Source organism: Mustela putorius, unplaced genomic scaffold, assembly GCF_011764305.1.
Source record: "Mustela putorius furo isolate JIRA1106 unplaced genomic scaffold, ASM1176430v1.1 tig00003972_pilon_pilon_pilon, whole genome shotgun sequence".
In the NCBI taxonomy this organism is placed as follows: domain Eukaryota; kingdom Metazoa; phylum Chordata; class Mammalia; order Carnivora; family Mustelidae; genus Mustela; species Mustela putorius.
The window spans coordinates 23,403,014-23,421,088 of NW_025422115.1; the positions used below are offsets into that span (position 1 = coordinate 23,403,014).

The 18,075-nt window shown below is 57.1% G+C and overlaps 1 protein-coding gene across 3 annotated transcripts in view; it reads left to right on the forward strand.

The window, feature by feature from the left end:
- The window catches only part of PHACTR3 (phosphatase and actin regulator 3), a 221,463-nt gene that overhangs the window by 171,110 nt on the left and 32,278 nt on the right, over positions 1–18,075 (forward strand). For all 3 annotated transcript variants that reach the window (XM_045070476.1, XM_004759959.3, XM_004759960.3), the window contains exon 8: positions 17,612–17,765. In XM_045070476.1, the coding sequence (XP_044926411.1) occupies positions 17,612–17,765 (154 nt within the window). The remainder of the gene's footprint in view (positions 1–17,611; positions 17,766–18,075) is intronic.

Genomic DNA, 18,075 nt, shown 5'->3' on the forward strand with positions numbered 1-18,075 from the left:
TATCCAGGGATATTATTTATATCCATTTCACTTAGGTCTCTTGTTGTGGTTTTGTCTTGTTCTTTCATTTGGGACATATTCCTCTGTGTCCTCATTTTGCCTAAGTCTATTTCTCTGTGTTATAGAAGTCAGCTTCATCTACTGCTCTTGAACATAGTGGCCTTATGAACAAGAGGTCCTGCAGTGTATCCTGCAGAGCAGTGTCCCCTGTTCTCCAGAACCTGATATGTTAGAGGTATCTCCTGTGTGTGCTATACGCCCCCTACTCTTATGGCTGAGCCACTTTTCCTTTCAGTCCAGTCATCTGCAGTGGCTCTCTTGGCTTGTGGGCAGTGTTTGTTACCTGTGCTATTAGTGGGCTGGTCTGGGCTCTCCTTGGAACTGAGTTGAGTCAAACCGGGCATTTGCCAGAGAGGCAGCAGCACCAAACTATAGGGCACTGTCCTGTGTTGTCCCCTGAGATGCTTTTGTTGGTGGGCAGGGCCTGTAGTCAGATCAGCTGCCTGCCCCCAGCCCACTCTCAGGGGTCTGCAATGTGACTGGTGTGTGTCGTTATCTTTTCCTCTCCATGGAGTAGGACACTGTTTGGAGTGGTGCTGGCCCCTGTCAGGGCTGTTTGCACACTGTCAGGCTTGTGGCGCCATTTTGGATGGGCTCTGGCCAAGAGCATATCGGCAGGTGTGGATCCACACAGCAAACAGGGTGAGAGGCAGTGTTAGCAAGGCTTGTGTTGATCTTCTGCAGGGTGGGACTGGCAGCACTGGGGCTGAGGCAGGCTTGGCTGGAGGGGTTGACTCCACTGAAGCATGGCTGGGACAGGGCATGGGGAAGCAAGTTAGGAAGTGAGTATCAGTGTTGTGCTGGTTCCTGAAGCTGGCAGTGTGTTTGTGTTGGGGGGCGGGGGAGAAGGATGGCTCCTGCTAGCTCCTTTACTCTTGAAGGAGTCTCTCTGGCATCTCCATCCCTCTAGAACATGCTCAGAGATGAGTAAACAGCACTTCCTCTGGTAGGCACCAGGAGCTTTCAAGCTGCTGCTTCCATGCTGTATTTCAATGGACCGTTGTACTTTTCCCTGTAAGGGCTGGGACTCAGTTTTCTCTTGCCTGGTGATTTTTAAAATTCCAGGTTTTAAGACCCACTAGTTGTAAGAACTCAAGAAATTCAACCCTCTGGTTTTCAAAGCCAGATGTTATGGGGAAAGCACCTTCCCTGTGCAGGTTCCCTGGTATGATTGTCTCTTTCTCTCCCTACTCTGGGCTTCTGCCACATTTAGTGGAGGAGTTTGTTCTGCCGGCCATTGATTTTCTGGGTTCTTTACACTGATGTGAATGTTACCTGGTTGTATCTATGAATGAGGTGAGCATAGGGTCGTCCTGCTCTCTCATATTCCCAGAAATCCCTACTTTTTGTGGTTTTAATTTAGAATTTTATATAATTTTATTTTCTCTCTTTCTTTTTTTCTTTTTTTACATAAAAGTTATACTTTTTCTTCATGGCTATCCTTGAGTTTATAGATCTTATATAATATACATATAACTCAAGTCCACTTTTAAAGAACACTAGACCACTTCATAGGTAGCACGAGTATTTTCTAGTAATGAGATCATCCTGATTCCTTCCTTTGGCCTTTGTATCATTCCCGTTCCTCCTTTCACCTACATAAAAGCATGTATATACACATGAGGAATATACATAAACATGAAAATACAGTATATATGATACATAGATAAATGTATGTAATCAAATACATTGTTGTAGTTATTTTGAATAAATTTATCTGTTAGATAAATCAAAAATAAGAAAAAATAAAAGTTTTTCTGTCATCTTTACCTGTTTCCTTTGATGGTCTCCCTTTCTTTATGCAGAGCCAAGTTTCTGGTCTGCATGTTTTCCTTCCCTAAAAACTTAACATCTCAGGCAAGACAGGTCTCTTGGTAACAAATCCCCTTGATTTTTGTTTGTCTTAGTAAGTGTGCTTCTCCTTCACTTTGGAAGGATGATTTCTCACTTTCTATAAAATTCTAGGTTGGTGTTTTTTTTTTTTTAATCTAAACACTTCAAGTATTTCATTTCACTCTCTCCTTGCTTGTTGGTTTCTGAGGAGAAGCTGGATTGAAATATTTTCATCATTCTGTAGATGTTTTTCTCTTCTGGCTTCTAACAGAATGTTCTTTATTTTTGATTTTCTGTGGTTTGAAGATGTTATGCCAAAGCATAGTTTTGTTTTGTTTTTCTTTTTGGCATGTGCCCTGCTCGATGTTCTCTGGGATTCCTGGATCTGCGGTTTCGTGTCTGACATTAATTTGAAGAAATTCTCAGGCATTATTATTTCAAAGATTTCTTCTGTTGTTTCCGCTTTCTTCACCTGCTGGTATGCCCATTATGTGAGTGCTGCATCTTTAGTAATTGTCGGTCAGTCCTTGGATAGTCTGTTGTTTGTTTCAGGTTTTATTTTCTCTGCTTTTTGATTTTTAAAGTTTCTGTTGAGATGTCCCCAAGCTTGGAGAGTCTTTCCTTAACTGCGTCCTTTGTACTAATAAGCCCATCAAAGGCATCCTTCATTTCTGTCACAGAGGGTTTTTTTTTTTCCCTCTCTCTAGAATTCTTCGCGGTTCTTTCATGGAATTTCTCTCTCTCTCGGCTCACCTCACGTTGCTCGCCCCGTCTCGTGTGCTGTTGACTTTATCCATGTGCGCCCTTAGCGCGTTGATCAGGGCTGTTTTAAATTCCTGATGGTTCCAACGTCCCTGCCGTGCCCAGTTTCGCTGTTCTGTTTCTCCAGATTGTGACTTTGTCTTTTGGGATGCCTCGTCATGCTTACCTGATAGCTGGACTTGATGCCCAGGGGAAAGGAACTGCTGTAAACAGGGCTTTGGTAAGCGGAGGGGAGATGGGGGGAGGGGGCATGTTCTGTAGCCCGTGAGCGGGTCTCACTGTGTCCATGAACCGAGCCTCTGGACCATGAAACTCACAAGTTTCTTGGCTTTATTTTCCACCTCAGGTGCGACCCGATGGCCCACGTGGGCTGGAGTCGGGGGTCTCCCTTCCACTGGGACACTTAGCTCTGAGGATATCCCAGTGAGTTAGGCTCTGGTGAGCTGGTTTCCCCAGAGGGAGACCTTGGTAAGGAGAACAGAATGTTCTGGAGTGGTTCAGATCCCTTCTTCCCCTTCCTCCTGCTGGAAGGAAGCAGAAGGAGATTCTTCTTCTGATTGTTCACTGCGGGAGCCTGGTTGGGCTCCTGGTGGTAAGACTCGCAGTGCTGTGGGGCCTCTGTGAGCGGGCTGCAGTTTCTAACTCTCAGGTGGTCGCCCTGAGCCTCCAACAAGTCCTCAATCACCGTTCAGGTCTCCCTGCCCCTACGCTGGTTCCCCTGGAGGCCTCTGCCCACGAGTGTCTGCTCTAAGAAGAGATGGCAATTTTGAGTCTGTTCAGCTTTTTGCTTGGAGCTAGAACAGGGTAGTGACTTCCAGGTTCCTTACACGCTGACCTAGAAAACAAATTTTGCTCCCCCAGAGGTGAAATTTGCAAGGAACAGTTTCTGTTCTGTTGCCAGTCCAAGGTGCAAGCTTAAAATCTGTCAAGAAGATTGTTTTTCCTCTTTTCACCTGTCCTGAACTCAGGGACCACTCCTGTCTACTTTGTCCACTGTTGCTGCCCCAGCCCAGTGGACGCCGCGCAGCAGGGGCTTGGAGATTGCTGCATGGCGGGAGGGGGACAACAAGCGACAGAAGGGCTTCACAGCAAGTGGGGCTATAGGAGAAGGAGGGACCGGTGTGGGAGACCACCTGTCCCAGAGCGTCCTCAGCAACCTAAGCCATTCGTCCCTGCCTGTGGGTGCTCTCTGCCCAGGTGTCTGCTGTCCCTGCGTGCGGGCAGTTCCCGCCCCTGATGTCCACAGAGTGACCCTGCAGAGCCAGGACGTGCATGTGGGGATAGAGCAGGTGCCCCCACGTCCCCCTGTGGGGTGTCTTCGTCTGTCCCGGCTGCTGTGACAAGATACCATAGACTCCGTGGCTTAAACAACAGACATATTTTTCCCAGTTCTGGAGGCCGGCAAGGCCAAGGTCAGGTGCCTGCAGACGGAGGGACTAGTGACGGCCGCTTCCTAGTCAGCAGATGGCCATTTTCTTGCTGTGCTCTCATGTAGTGGAGGGACAGGGAGGAACAAGTGGCCTTGAGTCTGTTTAAGAAGGGCTCGCGTCCCGTCACAGGGGCTGCGTCCTCGTGACCTAAACTCCTCCCGGCACCAGCCCAGACGTTCTGTCTGGGGCATTGGGAATGTCCTGGTTGAGGGCTGGCCATGCTGTCAGATACGCCTTCTCCCCGGTTCACCGCGTGCTCTGAGAGACATCGCAGGGACCGCAATCTCTTTACCTGTCAGGATGTGCCCCTTCTGGCTCTGTGACCGCGGCAGCCCCCCTGAACCTCTCTGTGCCTCAGACACACCGTCTGTAGAACAGGAGCAATGAGAGGCTTATTCTGATGGCTACGGGGGACGGCTCACTGGCGGAGCCCTGACTCTGTGCCGTGAACGCTGTTGCCCTCATAACCATCATCATCGCTGTCAGTGACGACTGGGGAGGAACGGGGCGGGGGGGAGGGACTGGGTGCCCCCATGCCTGGGGTCTGAATGAGTTTCGCCTCCAATTTTGTTGATACCATGTAGCTGATTTGTTCCTTGTTCCCTCGGCTGATTCCCTAAGTGAAGCAGAGTGTCCGTGTCCCTGCGGCCGACAGGCCTGTCCTCCACTGGGGAGTCTAATCCGTCCCCTGCGCCCTTGGACGCGGCTTTAGAAGGATGGAGCGAGACATGGAGAATCGACAGTTGCTTGGTGCTCGATTTGGCAGACAGGCTGAGGGACCCCTGGCACTGGGAAGGGACACCCCAAGGAGACCTCTGGTGGCACCTGCTGTGAACCACCTGTCCCCGACTGCGAGGAAGGACTACCAGGTCGTAGCTTCACCGTCTGTAACTCCTGGTGTCCGTTGGGCCTCCCTGATCAGGTTTCCAGGGGACTGACGAGCCATCACCTGTGGCCCCCTGCACGGCCCCCGTAGTGGCCTCCGCAGTCTGTGTCCTCATTGCTCCTTCGCATGAACACAAGAGCCCCAGATCCTGAAGTCCCTGCACCTTGTGGCAGCAGGCATCCCGGTGCCCTTATGTCCTTGAGACCTAGCAGTTGTCTCCGAGGATCCAGGCCTGCCCTAAACACGGTGGCAGCGGACAGGGCCTCTGGGGAGGCGATGGAGGGACGCGCAGCCCACCGGCTTCGGCTCCGGACACAACCAGCACAGGGAGTAACTTGTTCCCCTTGCCCCGTGCCCCAGTGGTACTTGTGGGGCTATCGCCTTGTCGCCCAGTCTGCAGACCACCCCACACACGTCTGGTCGTGTTCTGCTAAGGGAGAGTCGTGCTGCTGACTGTCAGCGGTGAGCACTTATCAGATCGCCCAGGAGGACAGGAAGACTGGCCCAAGGGGGGACTGTTCCCTGGCTGTGCTCAGCGGTGGCTGGTGGCCATGATCTGTGAGGCGTGATGACCCCAAACGCTAGTCTGTGGGGACAGGCAAGGTTGAAAGAGAAGCCCAGGGAGGCCGAGGGAGGAGTGCATGTCGCCTGAGTGCCACAGACCCCAGCGCAGCCCCAAACTGTGTGGAGACCCAGGGAGGGGAGCCCGCATCCACAGACACTTCGGGGTCACTGCTGTTGGGATTGGCTGTGCTTGTGCTCTCTCTTCCGGTGACTTTGTTTCCAGGAATTTCTTCCTCGGTTATCCTAGCACTCACGCACCATGGTTTATAGGCATGAGGGTTTCTCCGCCTTGGTGCTTGTCGCATTGGGGGCCGGGGTTTCCCTGCTGTTGTGGGGGGGAACCCTGGGCACTGGAGCAGGATCCCTGGCCTTCACACGCTCCATGCCAGGAGCCGCCCGCCCCCAGTCGTGACATCCAGAAATGCCTGCGGACACTGCCCCGCGTGCCCGGAGGGGAGCAGCTCCTTTGGTGGAGAAGCACTGACACCTCTGGACGTTCATGTGTGGTAATGGCAGCAGGGAAATGCTCCGAGGGGGCATCAGTCAGGGACCCATTAAACAAGTTTTACCCCATGTCTGCAGCGGACACAGGCATTGAACAGAAAATTCCTGCTTGAGCGTGAAGTGCATCCGAGGTGCATAGGGAGAGCACAGAAAGAGTTGAAAACGGTTGTTTTTCTTAACGATGTACAATAAAGTTGCACACACAACCGTATTCTTCACTATAAGGAAGAAAGAATAAATGAGAAAGCAGACCTTTTTTTATCCAGTGTGATCGGGACCCGCCACTTCTGTTTCAGTCAGAACAGCTGATGAAAGTCAGAAACAGAAAACCCAGGCCAGGGCCTCGATGGGGGTCTTCTGGCCGGAGCCCCCGGCCCCTGCAGGCAACACGCCCACTGTGCGCCTCCCGTAGCGTCCAGCTCAGGTTCTAGAGGACGGAGTGGGGGTGAAGGTGCTTTTCAAAACGATGTGGGCGTTCGCTCCTACATGGTAGTTTCTTTCCAATTCTACTTAGGGGAGAAACAGTGAAATCTAGGGTATTCTACTTGTCATCTTGACTTTGTATCAAGTACAAAGTGAGGTCCTCTTGGGGAGTGTAGAGCACAGGTGGCTTCTCCGATGCTTACCAGGGACCGGCAGAGGGACGTTCCCTGCGTGCGCGTTGCAGGGTTCAGGAGAGCAAGAACTAGTGGAGTTTCTCCTGTTTGTTGCTTTTCAGATCTGCTTAGGAGACAGATGTTTGCCTGTATGTACACAGGGCTGGCATGCAGGGGAGGGAAGCGCCTGGTGTGAGCGCAGCGCCTCCCCCAGGAGGTCTGCCAGACTTGCAGGTGGTCCTAGAGAGGGCTGGGGAGCGAGGGCAGGAGCGCAGAAGGGGTAAGAGCACCTCCCGCAGGCCCAGGGGCCACACAGAGAGGGCGAGTGTGTGTGTGTGTGTGTGTGTGTGTGTGTGTGTGTGTGTGTGTGTGTATGTGTGTGTGTGCAAGAGACGGAGAGAATTCTGGGTACATCTAGATCGTTGCTCCTGGACGTGGGACACCGCTTCTGGCCTGTCTGTCCCCCATTTCAGGCAACGCTGTGCTTGCGTCCCAAGGAGGAAGTCCTGGAAATAACGGCCAGGTTGACAGGAAGGTGCCTTTGGCACTTCATCCTCGATCGGAAAGCACCCTGGGGGCTGTGCTGACAACCCCCCTCAAGGCAGAGAAGGAAGCACCCATTTCCCACCGTGCCTTCGAGCATCCGATCCTGGGAATGGGAGGGGCAGGGAGAGGAGGAAACCTTCCAACCAGCCGGGACGGAAGGGACCGCGGCCGTTTAAGATGGTTGTTCAAGTTGCCGCCTGTCTGGGCGGCTGGGCCTTTCGGAACGATCCCGTCTTCCTCTTATCGTTCCACTTTCGGGAAGCTCCCCCCCCCGCCCGCCCCGGTCCTGTCTTAAGGACTCAATGTTTCACGGAGCAGGTGATAAGAGCGTGACAGCCTGCCCCGGGGGGCACACGGGCTGGGAGCGGGCTGGGTCGTGGGCAAGCGTCACGGGAGGGCAGAGGAGGCTTCCTTCACTGCAGAATGAAGGAGAGGGTGCCGGGTGGCTGACGTCTCGGGAAGGGGGCAGCGGTGGGTGCACGGAGGAAGCTGGCCTGGGCTGCCTGGGGCCCGGCACGTGTGGACAGGGAGCTCTTTGTCCATGGAACAAGGGGTTAAGGTGAGGGTCTTTGATCCCCTGAGCAGCTCTCTGGGGGCTCCCAGCCCTGCGGATCCTCCTACCTGGGCCACGTCCCCTGGGGGGGTTGGTTCTGGGGAGCTACGCGAGCTGCTTCTGGGACTCGCCGTTGAACTCCTGGACTGCCTTGTGTGCCGCGCGGTTGAGGGAGACCTCGGGTCCGTGATGCTCTCGTGAATCCAGGTGATACGTGGAGCCGAGACTGACCCCTGTGGTGGGTCCCGCAGGTGGGGGGGGGGAGCGCGAGGCTTTACCAAGTGACTGTCGGCGGGAGTATGACCGGATTTAGCGCCACTGATCTGGAGGGACGTTCCTACGGTTTTCTGATGGTGCACCCCAGTAGCAGAGGAAAAAGTACACCCCGGATATCTGGGCGTCGCTTGTGTACCTGAGTCCATACGAGTATACCGCAAACATAAAACGTGCCCGAAAATCAGAATACGGAGGGAGGCCATGGACTGGCCGCTCTGTAAGCGACTCCTGCTGCAGCCTGGCCCGCACAACCCTGGGAGTCGGCGCGTCCGTGAGCCCAGGTGGGGAGCGGGAGACGGAGGCCCTGGGTCCCCACTTCATCCTGGGTGTAAGATAGTGTGAGATAGTGTAAGAGCTAGAGTTGTTTAAAGCTTCTAAGAATGCCTTACTGTTTATTCAGGAAGCACTGTCCGTCCTCGCTCGGGGCGGGGCCTCTCAGGGCCGACTCGGCCGTCCGAGCCGCTCGCTGCCGACGGCGGAAAGCCACCTTTCCGCATCGGGCAAGGAGTCCAAAGAGGCCGTGTCTGGGTGAGGGCCCTTGGGACTCTGGGCTGGACAGATGTGGACGTGGGTGTGGGGGCGGGGCCGGCTGAGCGCTTCTGGCACTACCTGAGCGGAGGGAAGAGGTGTCCCTCTCTGCAGGCTCCGCCACCCTGCCCCTGCGTTTGTGAAAAGCGAAAGCTAAAATGTACTGCGTTAATAGAACCTCATTTCAAATGCGGCAGGGGGCATATTGAAAGCCTCCCTGCGAGGAGTCCTCTGAAGTCTCCTGCCCAGAGTCAGGGCTCACCTGTCCTCCTCGGGAAGCAGGGCTGGAACCCGCCATTTCCCCCGCGGACACCAGGTGGCGCTGCAGACAGTCGCCGGGAGGCAGGATGCTCTAGGGCGGACCTTGAGGACAACCTGGGGGGCCTGGTGTGGAGGAGTCTTAGGTCTGGGTGGTTCTTGCTGGACACAAGGCGGCCACTTCATGGACGTGAGGGTCCCCGTCATTCACGAGCAAACTCACGCTGTGTCACGAACGCCCGCCTGCAGCTGGGGGAGGAAGGGCCCCCGAGAGGCGATTTCAGGATTGAGGGAGGAATCCCAGGATGTGCACAAGCCAAGAGCGTGCGGATTTCTACAGCCTAAAGCCTTGGCGTCCAGGCCGGCTGCGTGCCCTGAGATGCCCCGATGCTCATGCCTCCATCCCCGGATGGAAGTGTGTCGAAACTGTGACCCGTTGGTCCTGACCCCCCTGCGTCAGGAAGGTGCCCAGGCCGGGGCAGGATGGGGGCAATGGTGGGGAGATGGGGCCGTCAGGAGGGCCGTGGCCCGGCGCGGGGAGAGATGGGGACCTCAGAGCAGGGCTGGCCGGGGGTACCAGCCGGCGCGGCCGCCCCTCCAGGTTGCCAGAGACAGGGTGGCTTAGACGTCAGGCACGTCTTATCTCACGGCTCCGGAGGCTGGCGGTGGCCTGAGTCTGGGCTGTGCCGAGGACCCTCTTCCTGGCTTGCAGACGGCCACCTTCTCACCGTGTCCTCCTGTGACCTTGCCCCCGTGAGCACAAGGGGAGGCCTGGCTACTTCGGCTTCTCCTCTCCTCTTAGGACCCCCATGTAATAGGATCAGGGCCCTGCCCTTAGGGCCTCAGCTCTAATCCCCTCCAAAGGCCCCGTCTCCTGGTACAGGCCCATATCGGGGTGGGGCTTCAGGCCTTGAGTTTTGTGGGGGACACCAACCCGTAGCCCCGGGGCAGGGGCGAGACTGAACCAGAGAGAAGCAGTGGGCGGGAGCGGGACTGGTGAGGACACTGGCTCAGCATTCGGGGGAGAGGAAGGGGTTCCCTGCCCTGTGAGCTCATGAGGGGAGTCCTGACGGGCTCAGGGTCAACCAAGCACTGCACGGTCCCTCAGGAACGTTTATTGAGTACCTTCTGCATGCGTGCTGAGTGAAGCCTGGTGACAGAGAGGAGACGGGGGAGCGAGCGTACCTGGGTGTCCTCAGAGCTCCTTGGTCTTGTTCCCAAGCTCCGTCTTCGTCCTCTGCTTCCAGCGAGACCCGAGTGGCTCGTGACCTTTCCCTCACGTGGGCCGTCCGACCCCATGCGGTCTCTGCGTCCCAGAGGCTGTTTGGTTCAGGAATCTGAGTGTCCGTCCCAGGGTGATGAAGACTTCTAGGCAACTGAGTGTTTCCCCTGCCCCTGGTCCCCTGCTCATCCCTCAGCGGGACCTTGTCCACTGCGTCTGGAGGGGCCCTGCGCTCGCCGCTGTCCCTGCGCAGGGCCTTGGGGCCCTTCCTTCTCTGACAGCCCCCCTTTCCCCCCAGAAGGATCTGGTCTCCTCCCTTGGACAGTTTGAGAACCGGAGGCCCTCTGGGCCCAGAAGGGAGCCACATGAAGACAGAGAGGGTACGGGTCAGGCCTAAGGGTTTCAGGAGTTGGTCAGGCCTCTTGCTGCTCTAACAGATGGCCGTGCTCGGTGGCTCTAAGACGAATTATCGGCTCACAATCCTGAGGGTCGCCCCGGGCAGAACTAAAGCCGTCAGCTGGTTCTGGGCCTTTTGAGGCTCCGGGGGTCTCGCTTCCCTGCCTTCCCTTCTCATGCCGCCTGCACCCCTGCGCTTGCGGTCCCACCTTCAAAGCCAGCAGCAGCCAGTGGGGACTTGGCAGTGACACTGACTCCCCCACCACCGTCTCTCCCCAATAAGGACCCCGTTGATGACATGCGCTGCCCCTGGCTACTCCGTGGCCCCACAGTCATGTTCTGCGGTCGGGAAGTAGACGTCTCCGACGGCTTTCCTTCTGCTGACCGCAGTGTCCTTTTGTGTGTGGTCACAGACCCCTCCCTCCTGTGCCCTGTTCCTGTACCATTCTCAGCAGCGTGCCCGGCACATAGCAGGTCCTCGGCGATGACAGAGGTGATGGCACGTGGGCCACTGCCCCATCTCACCGGCGACAGACCAGAGAGGACGTGGCTGGCTGGGACTGCGTGGCCAGCAGGGGTGGCCCAGGGACACCCCCCGGAGTCCCGTCCCCCTCCACGTGAGCGCAGCTGTGAGCTGGGGACGAGTCCCTCGCTCCCCCCGGGTGGCAGGTCCCCGCGCTGCTTCCTGAAGCCGGGCTGCCGAGAGCCCTGGCGACGTGGAAACGCGGGATCCGCAGCATCACTTGCTTGGAGTCGCTGTAGCAGCTCCCGTTGGAAACACACGCGAGAAACGTGTTCCTCCCGGGGAGGGTCGTCGGCCCGGGATGCCGGCCTTTGGACTCCCCCTCGGGTTGAGAATTCTTACGAAGGGCTGGGCCTGCCGCCTCCTTTTGAGCAAGATGGCTGGGAAAACGGAGTTGGGGTCATGTTAAAGGCCGGTTGGTCCGCGGTATGGTTTCTGGGGAGCAGAGAGCAGAAGCTTAAGGGGCAGCAGACTGCCGGGAGTTAGGGGTCCCGGGGGCAAGAGCCCCAGGACTTCCTTCCCGGCAGCCCCGGGGCCGGGACTGGGCTCCGTGGCAGCCTTTCCTCCGTCCGTGGTCCCTGTGGCTCGTTGACCTCCACACTCCCTGTCTGTGCGCCCCGCCTTCCTCGGCTCCCTGCTCTCTTGGCTCCTGTCCCTGCCCTGCCCCTGTTGGGTGTCCCACGGGATCCCTCCCTCTCCCAGTTCATCCCCACAGGCTGTCCCCATAGCGTCCCCCAGTGAGTGGCCGGCCTTCCCCCCTGGCTGCAGGGCTCTGTGACGCAGAAGCCCCAGGTGTCCCTCTGTCCTCTGCTGGTGTCCCCATAGATTCTCTGACTGCCCTGTGGCTCCCCAAAAGCCGAAGCCGTCGCTGCCCCTTCCACAGGAAGCCCCCCCTCCTTCCTGGGTCTCCATTCGCCGTCGCATCCTCGCCGTGATTCTAGGGAGTCAGGCTCCGGCAGCTGCCGCCTCCCCTCCCCCGTCTTCCCAGAATTCCTCTCTTTGTTCAGGAAATGCGAGCCCCTTTGCATCCTACACGGGGGAGAGAGATGGGCAGGGGCAAGTCTGTGCCTCCAAGGCTCTGGGAGTCTAGTGGCAGCCTTTCCGAGCGCCCCTGTGGTTTTTAGAAGGGGTCTAGCCCTGCTTCAGGCCGGGACAGAACCGTGGTGAACACCCTTCCACCAGAACCGGCTACGGACTGGCCTCGGTGTGGGAGCCACTGTTTGGGGGCGCTGGACAGCAGGCAAGGCAGGACCATCACCCTTGTTAGACGGGAGACACACGGGGTGAGCTCCACGCTGGCTGTCCGGCTTTCCGCTGGGGCCTTTCCCGGGGGGGGGGGTGGCCTCACCAGGATGAGGGGGTAGAGAGGGGCTTCTGGCTGTTGAAGCAGCTGGAGTCTGTAGGACAGGGACAGACAGGCTGTGTGAAGGGGCCCCGGATGTTGGCGTGGAGGCTGAGCGATCCAGGGCACCGGGCTGTGCCCAAGCAGGTGGAGCTCCACGAGGCCCTGTGCCGGTCACCTGTGGGAGTGAGGCCTGGACCGGAGTGTAGGAGGTCGGGGGCGCAGGGGACCCATGCCAGACCACGTTCAAAGCCACATAGACCTGCGGGTGTACGTTCAGGATCTTCAAGGTCAGGATGAACAGAGAGACGGAGGATTTTAGAGAAAAGAACTATGAAAGAGCACTGAGTGTGCTTTCTGGGGATAAAGCACGTAATGGTTAAAACTGCGTCATAGCCATGAAAGGTGGCCCCACCGTGTCACTGCTGGTGCCCAAAGAGGTCGGAGGGCCCTTCTCACGCAGGCTCATGCCCGAGCCGGGCCCTGGGGCCAGCGGGGGACCCCTGCCACCCTCATCTCTCTCCTGGCGCCCAGCCCTGCTTGCTCCTTCCAGAGTCAGCTCGTGCGACCTGAGCCCCCGGGGAGCCGGGTGGCCAGTCCGGCTACGTCAGCAAGGAGAGGGTGTGTGTCCTTGGAGCAAAGGCTTGTGCATCTCCGTAATTATGTCCTTAGGATAAATTCCAAGGTGCCACTCATTGAGGAAATTCTGTCTCTTGGCGAGTTTAGCTTCAACTGCCAAAACCTAGTAAACGTGCTGACACTCTGGAGAAGACCTCAAGTGAGCCCATAAGTTTTGGGGGTGACCCTGCTGTGTGCACGGGCTGTGCCTGGGAGGCTGGGAGAACCACTCACTCCCGGCGCAGAACAAATTCTCGTTTACAGATGGTGCGCACCATTACTTCGGGGGCAGGGGCACATCCTCCGGCACATTCCTTCTATGGAGTGAAGCTAGCTTCTGGAACCACAGGTCCCCAGGTGTGGCAGGGGGCAGCTTTCAGGTCCCCACTCAGATGCTACCTCCTCCAGGAAGCCTTTCCTGATGTCTCCCTCACGCCCCCTTTCCTCCGAGGCTTATTCTGCCTGGCGCTGTGCAAGTCAGCAGGGGCCGAGGTTGTGCGGGAAACACTGAACAAGGAGCAGCTCTCTGCGCGGGTGAGCCCGGCAGGTGTGTTCTTCTCCGTGAGCGAGATCGTCTCCAGCTCACGCAGCGACCACAGTGAGGAGGAGAGCGGGGCAGACGGGTGGTTTGGAGGTGCCGTGAGCCTGCGCCCGGGGAAGGCACGTGTCCCGTGTTCCCGGCTGCGACAGGCGCTTGTGGAGCCTTCCCCGCCCTCACGGGAGCAGGCGCGGCAGCGAGGCCCTCACCCCGGCGGGGGCGTGAGCGGACTCAGCGTAGCAGGAGCCGGGCCGCCCCGAGCAGCTCCGTGAGCGTCGCTCAGCCTGCCTGTGCTTCAGCGGGAGAGCAGGTGCTCCGTGTGGACAGGCTGCGTTTGAGAGGCCGGGTAGGGACTGGGGTAGGGACGGGGGCGGGGGTGGGGACGTCCTGAAGGAAGTGGGTAAACAAGTCTGCGGTGCGGGAGAGAGAAGCCGGGGCTGCCTGGGGAAATCCCGAGCCATTAGCAGGGGCCTGAGGGGTCTCGGGGGACGGCGGCGGTCGTGTGGGAAGCAGGTGTGGACAGAGGGGTCTGAGGATTGAGTCCCGGGGCGCAGAGGCGGGGAAATGACAGGGAACCAGGGAAGGGGACTGAGGTGTGGCCGTCGAGACGGGAGGCGTGGAGGTCTGTGGGGAGGAGGTGAGGAGCCGTTCACAAAAGAAGGGAGGGGCTGATGGCCTGAAGGTCTCCAGGAGCCCCTCGCTCTGCTGTGGTGGTGCCGGACGCAGCAGGGACAGGACAGGGGCTCCCCACGTGCTGGGCCCTCAGAGAGCGACCGTGAGCGCCCGTGAGCGGGGCGCCTGCAGGGCTGCCCCCGCTGGCTGAGCTGGAGCCCGGGTGCCGCTACTCCGTGGCCCTCGCGGCCGCTCCGTCCCTGGGGGAGGCGACCGCATCACCTCATCCTACCCACCGTGCCCGCCCGTCAGTGGCCTGTCGGAAAGGCGCCCCCAGCGTTTGCTGGAGTTGAACTGGATGTGGTAATGTCAGGCTCGAGCTTTTAATTTACTTAATTTTGGGGCCTCCACATTGATTTTTTTAAAAATTGGCTTTTGCCAATACAGAACTCTATCATCTTGAGCAGGACTGGTCTGAAGGCCCAGGAGAGTCTTGGCCTTGGAAAGACAACACAGTTTTCAACAAAGGCACCAGAGGAAGACATTGTGGGCTGGGTGAGCTCTGGTCAGATCCGGCGCTGTGAGCCTTGCATGTGGGGACGCCTGGGGAGCCCGTAGACAGGTCGGAGGACAGCAGGTCCCAGGGAACCAGGCCTGCCTGTGCCCCCCCCAAGGACTGCCCGGTGGCTGGCGGCTGGTCTGCATCTGGAATGCAGACTCATGGAGTTCGAGTCTCCTGCAGGCCTGGAGGGCAGGGAGTCTGGTACTGGACAGAGTAAAACTTCCTTCCAGAGGCTCAGACTCTTGTCCTTGGATGAACGTGCCCTGTTTCCATTTGCAGAGTTTCAAAAAAGTGGATGCTGAACATTTTTGCCAGTTGTCTTATTGCTTTTTACTTAGAATTTATGTTGTTCTTTTTTTTTTTAAGATTTTTTATTTTATTTATTTGGCAAAGAGAGAAATCACAAATAGACAGAGGCAGGCAGAGAGAGAGGAGGAAGCAGGCTCCCCACTGAGCAGAGAGCCCGATGCGGGGCTCGATCCCAGGACCCTGGGATCATGACCTGAGCCGAAGACAGAGGCTTTAACCCACTGAGCCACCCAGGTGCCTCTGTTCTTTCTTTTTAAATAGTTCTCTATTTTCATAGAGGGGAACTATGTTTGCAATAAAAACACAGCACAGAAGAGCAAAATGAATATGTGAGATGGTCAGTTCCTGACGTTTCTCTGCCAATGAACAGTATCATACATACTTGCAAAAGCAGATACTTACACATACGCAAATACGTTTTCTCAGACGACGTACGCACTCTGGGACAAGCTGCTGTCACAAAACGCTACAACCATCCCACGAGCGTCTTTCTAGCACGCAGTAAGCTACACGCCGCCGTTCGCCACCGTTCCCACGGCCCAGTGCTACGAGGCACTGTGATCTGACGGGGTGTGTTGGATTTGTCGGTTGTGTGGAATGGCTTACTTTCATCAGTGGTGCCCCATGAAGACCTTTCCATGTGTTCTTCTGTGCTCATCCCTTGTGTTTTGGGGAGCACACTCCGGGGGTGGGACTTCTGGGTCAGAGCATGGGTGTGTCCGGGGGCACCTGGGGAGTCAAGCTGCACAGAAGGGTCTCGCAGCTGCTGCTTTCCAGCGTCTCCGCTGGCGTGTGTGCCCTGGGACGCGTGCTCAGTCACGCCGGGGCTGGCCGTCAGGTGCACCTGCCGGTCAAATTTATGAAGAGTCTCATGTTTATCTGGAAATGTCCTTTTTTGACTTTTAAGAAACAAAACCTAGTAACCTGCTGACACTCTGGAGAAGACCTCAAGTGAGCCCATAAGTTTTTGGGGTGACCCTGCTATGCGCACGGGCTGTGCCTGGGAGGCTGGGGGAACCGCTCGCTCCCAGCGCAGAACGAATTCTCGTTTACATCTGTAAGTCTCTGATGAGGGGATCTTTTTTTCAGTGAAGAACAAATATGATTAAAGTTTATAATAAGAAACCCAAGACATTTGCAATGTGCTTAAAAGACTTTTGCTATCAAGCGCTAGAAGGATCAAAGGGCACCCAGGGCCGTTTCACGGTTGAGCGTGTCCTGGATCTCCGAAAACCGCAGGCCCTTCTCGCCATGTACCAGACCCTTGACATTCACAAGGATCGTCCCCAAGACCTTCGAGACTCCCTTAACTCATGAAGGCCACCACGGCGCTCTATTTCCCCCAGAACACATAGTAAAGACTAACCGAAGCCGTGTGCTTCCTTCAGGCTCTCTGTGATCCTGTAAAGCCACTCAAACAAATTCAGGCCGGAGCCCTTGCTGAAATGGCTTGTGCAGTCATTAGTTTTTTCCTTCTCTATGAAACACACGGCAAACAAGCTCACATTAGAAATTCAAACCTCAGCGGAGCCCCAATTTTTGTGTCTTACTTTATCCCAAACTTCCATAAAACGGTCATGTTATTAGACTCATTTCTTGCTTTCGGTTCCCATCTTGGACTCTGGGCACTGGCTGTCTTTGGGAGCCTTTTTCGGGGGGTGGATAACATTTGCCTCCATCCCTGGGAGTGTGACGTTGGGTGATGGTTCGAGCCCCGGGATCGAAACCCGTGTCCCAGTAGAGATGCAAAACCAGTCACCCTGCCTTGTACTTCCCAGTTACTCGCCAGGGCAGGTGGGGGGTCCCAGCGAGCCTGAACACGTCCATGTCCTAGCCCACTAATGAGTTCCCATCCGCGAACACCACCAGACCCCACCTCTCTTAATTTAGACACTCTGTCCTCTGAGATCTTACTTTGCACCCCGATTTTACATCTGTGGAAATAAAGGTCAGCCTCATCCTGGAGACCCTGCGTCAGCCCCCTACACCCTCACTCCACGGTCTTCACTGGGGGTTTGCTGCGTCGTACGGATCTAGGGCCCGGGCAGGGAAAACCACCCTTGAACTTAGTCTTGTGCAGGAAACAGAATAAAGTAGCTGGCAGGGAAGAGATTGGATTCTGGGGCATTAACGCTGTGGTGTGCTGGTGGTTGGAGCCCCGTCAGGCCTCTGTGGGCAGGTTCAAGGCTGGCTGTGGGGACAGGGCTGGCCACGAATGGTCGAGCGGAACAGGGTGGCCGGTGGAGAGCAGACCCGCTGCAGAGGCCCAGAGGTGGGACGTTCTAGAGACTGAAGCCCCGCGTGGCCAGAGGGCAGAGGTCAGCGGGGAGTGTGGACCATGTGGGAGAGGGGGGAGGACGGGGGCGGGTGCCACGTGGAAAGTGACTGTCCGTCGCGGTCCACACTCGGAAGACAGCCTGGGAGCCATTAATAATCACGCAGGACCGTCCCTGGGGGCCTGGGGTGTGTGACTGCTCGCCCCCCCGTGGAACACGTGGCCCATGGTGGTGACGTCACCGTGTCCCCAGCTTGCTCACATTCCCGCTGGAAGGCACCCCACGCTGACAGATGTGCCCCCGTTGTCCGGGTGCCGATGCCTTCTCCCGGCAGGGTGGGTGGCTCGCTCAACCAGCCAGCGCTCGGCTAACACTGGTCTTCTCGTCCCTTCTCTCCCCGTCTCTGGGGGCGCTCAGGAACTCTGCCAAGGAAATGCAAGAAGGAGCTCTTGGCGGTAAAGCTGCGGAACCGGCCGAGCCAGCAGGAACTGGAAGACAGGAACATTTTCCCCAGAAGGACCGATGAAGAGCGGCAGGAAATCCGGCAGCAGATCGAGATGAAGCTCTCCAAGTGAGTAGGGGCACGTCGCCTCGGGCAGAGGCTGCGTCCCACCAGGCCCTGCCCTGCCTCCCGGGGCCGTGCTGTCTCAGGGCACCCACACGGGGCTCTCACGGTGGCTTCTCACCTCGCCGCTATCTGCACTCGGCCTGGGCCAGTGCGTTGTCGTGGGGAGCTGTCCTGTGTGCCATTGGGTGCTGAGCGGCAAGCTAGGTCTCTACACGTGACACCCTCCTGTGACCATCAGAACTGTCCCCACATGTTTTCAAATGTCCCCGGGCGGCAGGGAGCACATCCTCTGACCCCCAGGGGAGAAGCTCTG